Source organism: Phyllobates terribilis, unplaced genomic scaffold (assembly GCF_046119375.1).
Source record: "Phyllobates terribilis strain yellow unplaced genomic scaffold, ASM4611937v1 Scaffold_11__3_contigs__length_659146591, whole genome shotgun sequence".
NCBI classification, from domain to species: Eukaryota; Metazoa; Chordata; class Amphibia; order Anura; family Dendrobatidae; genus Phyllobates; species Phyllobates terribilis.
In genome coordinates this window covers 643,030,307-643,036,128 of record NW_027362771.1, presented here as the reverse complement: position 1 = coordinate 643,036,128, position 5,822 = coordinate 643,030,307, and the positions used below count along the sequence as shown (strand labels likewise).

Genomic DNA, 5,822 nt, shown 5'->3' with positions numbered 1-5,822 from the left:
CATTCACTTGTGCTGTCACTCCATTGAAGTGATTCCACAGATCAAGTGGATCGCTGAAGAAACGTTGTTGTCCTTATGTCCCTTAAATGACCCAATAAAACTGGAAGCAGAGCGATGCACACAAAAAACTTAATAGAAAAATGGATCCATCAGCAGCAACTAAATCCATCAAGTTCAACCAGAAGAGGTGAGAGGTTGAAGATGAAAGATGATGGGAGGTGAATCCTTTGAGAAGTCTTCTAATTGACAAGTTTTCCAGTTCTTGGTGTTGCCACCATGAGGGCCCTCTTCACCTCCTGGTTTCTCATACTGTAGATTAGTGGGTTCAACATGGGCATTATCACAGTGTAAAAGACCGAGACCACCTTGTCCCGCTCTCCAAAGTCACTGGTGGGGGATCGTAGATAGACAAAGAAGACAGAGCCGTACAAAATGGAGACTGACGTCAGATGAGCAGAACAAGTACTGAAGGCCTTTTGTCTGCTCGTTGCTGACTTCATTTTGAGAATTGAAGAAACTATAAATGTATATGAGACCAAGATGCTCAAAAAGGACCCAACGCCACAGGAAGAGATGATGAAAATGGTCACTATGTCACAGGTGAAGGTGTCGGAGCAGGACAGTTTGAGCAGGGGAGGGACATCACAGTAAAAGTGGGCTATGTGGTTAGACCTACAGAAGTCTAGACTAAACACACAACTGGTCTGTGCCGATGACTGCAAGAAGCCAATCACAAAGGAGATGACGACCAGACACCAACATTTCTTATTGGTCATTATGGTGATGTAATGAAGCGGGTGGCAGATAGCAGCATATCGGTCATAGGACATGCTGGAGAGAAGAAAAGCCTCAGTAGCTGCCATGGCGGCAAAGAAGAAGAACTGGAGAGTGCACCCGGTAAATGAGATGGTCTTCTTCATAGAGATAAGGTCCGTAAGCATCTTAGGAGTTATAATTGTGGAGTAGAGAAGGTCCACCATGGAGAGGTGACTCAAGAAGAAGTACATAGGAGTGTGGAGTTTGGGGGTTTTCAGGACAAGAGCCACCATGCCAAGGTTACCCACTAATGACACCAAGTAGACCTTCAGGAAGAACACGAAAAGAACCGGGACCAGAGTTGCATCGTCAGTTATTCCTGCAAACGAGAACACCTCTACATGGGTCCTGTTAGAGGTATCCATTGTGCTAAGGTTTCTGTAAGAGTAGATCAGGATAGGTTATAAATATCAATAAAACTCCAATCATCGTCTACAGCAAAGGTGCACATCCTTCTCTAGATCAAAGCTCTCCAGTTGTACAGCTCCCGAGGAATCCTTAAAGGAAAGATTCCAATCTACGGCATATAAAATCTGAAGGATGAGGGTTCCATCTATAGTACCCCAGTATATTGGTAGCATAGAGATCCCCAAGCCCCTGTATGGCTTTCCAAGGAGGAGGAAGCCGGGCTATTTTTTTTGTAATTTAAAGGGGTTTTGAAATGCTTCAGAGTCCCAAAAATAGAACCCCCATGTATCACACATTTATGGCTCTTACTGTCGGTATACTGCATATTTCTCATGTTTATTTGACAATATGGATTACACCCTGATCGTAATGGTAGATACCCATTAGTGACCAGTATGGAGATGACGGACTTTTTTCCAAGGATGATGTGCTGTCCTTTCTTACAAAGGGCTCTGGATCCTCGTCAGATTCTAATAGCCTGGGAAGCTTCAGATCTATGGTTGGAATATGTTTGAGGACTTGGTTAGAGACTTAATAAAAGAGTATGTGATAGAAAATACACTGCTCCAAAAACAAAGGACACTTACACATCATATAATACAGTGACCCCATGTCACTGGACCTTCAGGGAAATCATCTATCCAGGAAGGAAGCTGAAGCGATTGTGAATCAATGTCCCTGGCTTTGGTGCAAATGTTGGTGACAACAGGAGCAGTGGAGAGGAAGAGGAAGAGCAAGACGACATCAAAAGGGGCTGTGCAGGGGGTGACGACAGGCAAGTCCTCCCTCCTCGTCCTTACTTACTGATTCTTCTCTAGTTTTGTATTTTCCTAGTGCCCTTGTCACTATGGGTGACGTGATGGTACCTGAAGCCCACTCAGGACATACAGGTAGTCTTTCTCTTCGTGGACGGCTCATCCATATGTACCGCTATAAGAAGATTTCCTGTAACTCCCACTTTCTCTAGAGCATGGAGCAGGTACCGGGACCCAAGGAGAGCCAGACATGGCTATAGAAGGGCATCATCCAGCAACAGGACCTGTGTCTGCTCCTCTGTGAAGAGGAGGAACACGGCCAAAGTCCTGCAAAATGACGGCCACTGGTGGGCACCAAAATGTCAGAAATAGACGCTATCATCTGACAGCAGGTTCACACAAAGCAATGTAATGCTGGTGAGGGTGGACCCTCTGTGTCATGGGCCGGGCTTATCCTGAAGGGGCGTGACTAAGCGACTACCTGGTTTTCACTTGGGCCTCTGGTGGTGAGGTTAGACTTAGCTGCAGGTAGTCACTAGGTACCACTCCAGAGCAGTTCCCGGGTATGTGGTAGCTGACTGGAGGGTCAGTGGCACGGGTGCGTGGGTCAGAAGAGCAGATGGTCTGAGGTCGGGGCAGGCATCACATAATCAGTAGGAGTAGCTGTGGTCAGGAATGGAGAGGTCTGGCAGGACAGGAGAACTAGCTGGATCAGCAACGGGAAGCGGAATACAGAAGAAAGCATAAACAAGAACAAATGGGTATGAACCACATACTGAGCAGGAGCCACAGACTGAGCAGGATCTACAGGCTGAGCCATAGTCACAGACTGAGCAGGAGTCACAGACTGAGCTGGTGCACTGACTGACAGGATCCACAGGCTGAGCAGCAGTCACAGACTGAGCAGGAGCCACAGACTGAGCAGGAGCCACAGACTGAGCTGGTGCCACAGACTGAGCAGGTGTCACAGACTGAGCAGATGCCACAGACCGACAGGATCCTCAGACTGAGCAGCAGTCACATACTGAGCAGTATCCACAGACTGAGCAGGAGTCACAAACTGAGTAGTAGTCACAGACTGAGCAGGGGCCACAGACTGAGCAGGAGCCACAGACTGAGCAGGAGTCACAAACTGAGCAGGAGCCACAAACTGAGCAGGAGCCACAGACTGAGCAGGTGCCACACAGTGAGCAGGAGCCACAGACTGACAGAATCTAGAGGATGAACAGTAGTTACAGACTGAGCAGGAGCCACAGACTGACAGGATCCACAGGCTGAGCAGCAGTCACAGACTGAGCAGGAGCCACAGACTGAGCAGGTGCCACTGACTGACATGATCCACAGACTGAGCAGCAATCACAGACTGAGTAGGAGTCACAGACTGAGTAGGAACCACAGACTGAGCAGCATCCACAGACTGAGTAGGAACCACAGACTGAGCAGGTGCCACAGACTGAGCCGGTGCCACAGACTGAGCCGGTGCCACAGACTGAGCAGGTGTCACAGACTGAGCAGATGCCACAGACCGACAGGATCCACAGACTGAGCAGGAGTCACATACTGACCAGTATCCACAGACTGAGCAGGAGTCACGAACTGAGCAGGAGTCACAGACTGAGCAGGAGTCACAGACTGAGCAGGAGCCACAGACTAAGCAGGAGCCACAGACTGACAGGATCTACAGGATGAACAGTAGTCGCAGACTGAGCAGGTGCCACAGACTGAGCAGGAGTCACAGACTGACAGGATCCACAGGCTGAGCAGCAGTCACAGACTGAGCAGCAGTCACAGACTGAGCAGTTGCCACAGACTGAGCAGGTGCCAGAGACTGACCAGGTGCCACTGACTGACAGAATCCACAGACTGAGCAGCAGTCACAGACTGAGTAGGAGTCACAGACTGAGTAGGAGTCACAGACTGAGTAGGAACCACAGACTGAGCAGGAACCACAGACTGAGCAGGAACCACAGACTGAGCAGGAGTCACAGACTGAGTAGGAGTCACAGACTGAGTAGGAGTCACAGACTGAGCAGGAACCACAGACTGAGCAGGAACCACAGACTGAGCAGGATCCAAAGACTGAGCAGATGCCACTGATGTACTGATCTAGGTCTGGGATATGATACTTCTGGACACTAGTGATGAGTGAGCATACTCGCAAGTACTCGGTACTCGCCCGAGGATCTCAGTACTTGAGATGCTCGGAGCTCGCCGAGTACTTATGAGATGCTCGGGCGGATGCTTGGGTCCCCTCCCTGCATGTTTGGCGCTCTTTACAGAGCCAATGAACATGCAGGGATTGTCTGCCACTCACTGTAATGCCGTAGCCATGTTGGTTACATAATTACATAGTTACATAGTTTATAAGGCCGAAAAAAGACAATCGTCCATCCAGTTCAGCCTATTTCTTGTGCACTGCAGCTATTCCGCAGCGTTGATCCAGGGGAAGGCAAAAAAAAAAAACCATGCGGTATAGGCCAATTTACATCATTGAGGAAAAATTCACTTCCCGACTCCAATCTGGCAGTCAGATTAAATCCTTGGATAATTAACTATCACTAAGCATAAGATGTAATTTTATTGTTCTCAAGAAAGGCGTCCAGGCCTCTCTTGAACTCATTAAGTGAGTTGGACATCACCACTTCCTCTCCCAGAGAGTTCCAGAGTCTCACGGCTCTGACCGTAAAGAATCCCCTTCTATGCTGGTGCAGGAACCTCCTTTCCTCCAGACGCATAGTGTGCCCCCTCGTCTTAGTCACCATCCTTGGTATAAACAGGTCATGGGAGAGATCTCTGTACTGCCCCCTGATGTATTTATACATGTTTATGAGGTCTCCCCTAAGCCTTCTCTTTTCCAACGTAAATAGGCCTAATTTTGACAACCTCTCTGGGTATTCTAGTCCCTCCATTCCCTTTATTACCTTAGTCGCCCTCCTTTGTACCCTCTCTAGCTCCAATATGTCTTTCCTGAGCACCGGAGCCCAGAACTGTGCACAATATTCTAAGTGCGGCCTTACCAGCGCTTTATACAGAGGAAGAACAATGTTCTCATCATATGCCCCTATTCCTCTTCTGATGCATGCCATGACTCTATTTGCCTTCGCAGCTGCTGCCTGACACTGGGCACTCCAATTTAATTTGCTATTAACCAAGACGCCCAGGTCCTTCTCCATGTCAGATTTCCCCAACGGTTTCCCATTTAATATGTATGGGTGACTGCTGTTTTTCTTTCCCATGTGCATGACCTTACATTTATCGGCATTGAACCCCATTTGCCATTTTTTGGCCCAACTCCCCAATTTATCTAAATCCTCCTGTAGCTGTGCCCTATCCTCATCTGTGTTAACTACTTTACAAAGTTTAGTATCATCTGCAAATATTGCTATTTTACTATGCAACCCTTCCACTAGATCATTAATAAATATATTAAATAATATAGGGCCCAAGACAGACCCTTGAGGCCCCCCGCTAGTAACCCTGACACGCCCTGAGCTTACTCCATTGATAACCACCCTCTGCTTTCTATCACTCAGCCAGCTATTTACCCACTTGCACACATTATCCCCCAGACCAAGCATTCTCATTTTATATACCAACCTTTTGTGTGGCACGGTATCAGACGCTTTGGAGAAGTCAAGGTCTACAACATCCACTGCCTCTCCCCGGTCCAGCTGTGAGCTCACCTCCTCGTAGAAGGCCATCAGGAGCGATCCCTCATGAATCCATGTTGATATGGAGTTAGACAGTTATTATCATTAAGATATTCTACAATAGCATCTCTAAGAAATCCTTCAAACAATTTACCCACAACAGACGTTAAGCTGACTGCTCTATAGTTCCCAG

The 5,822-nt window shown here is 47.9% G+C and overlaps 1 protein-coding gene across 1 annotated transcript; it reads right to left on the bottom strand.

Annotated features, from left to right (window-relative positions):
* Positions 1-239: 239 nt before the first annotated feature.
* LOC141165460 (olfactory receptor 5B12-like) lies at positions 240-1,181 on the bottom strand. Its single transcript, XM_073651057.1, has one exon. The coding sequence runs from the start codon at positions 1,179-1,181 to the stop codon at positions 240-242; it is 942 nt and encodes a 313-aa protein (XP_073507158.1).
* Positions 1,182-5,822: the final 4,641 nt, after the last annotated feature.

Bases quoted from the DNA above. Each gene is read 5' to 3' on its own strand.
- LOC141165460 (XM_073651057.1), bottom strand. From the start codon at position 1,181: ATGGATACCTCTAACAGGACCCATGTAGAGGTGTTCTCGTTTGCAGGA.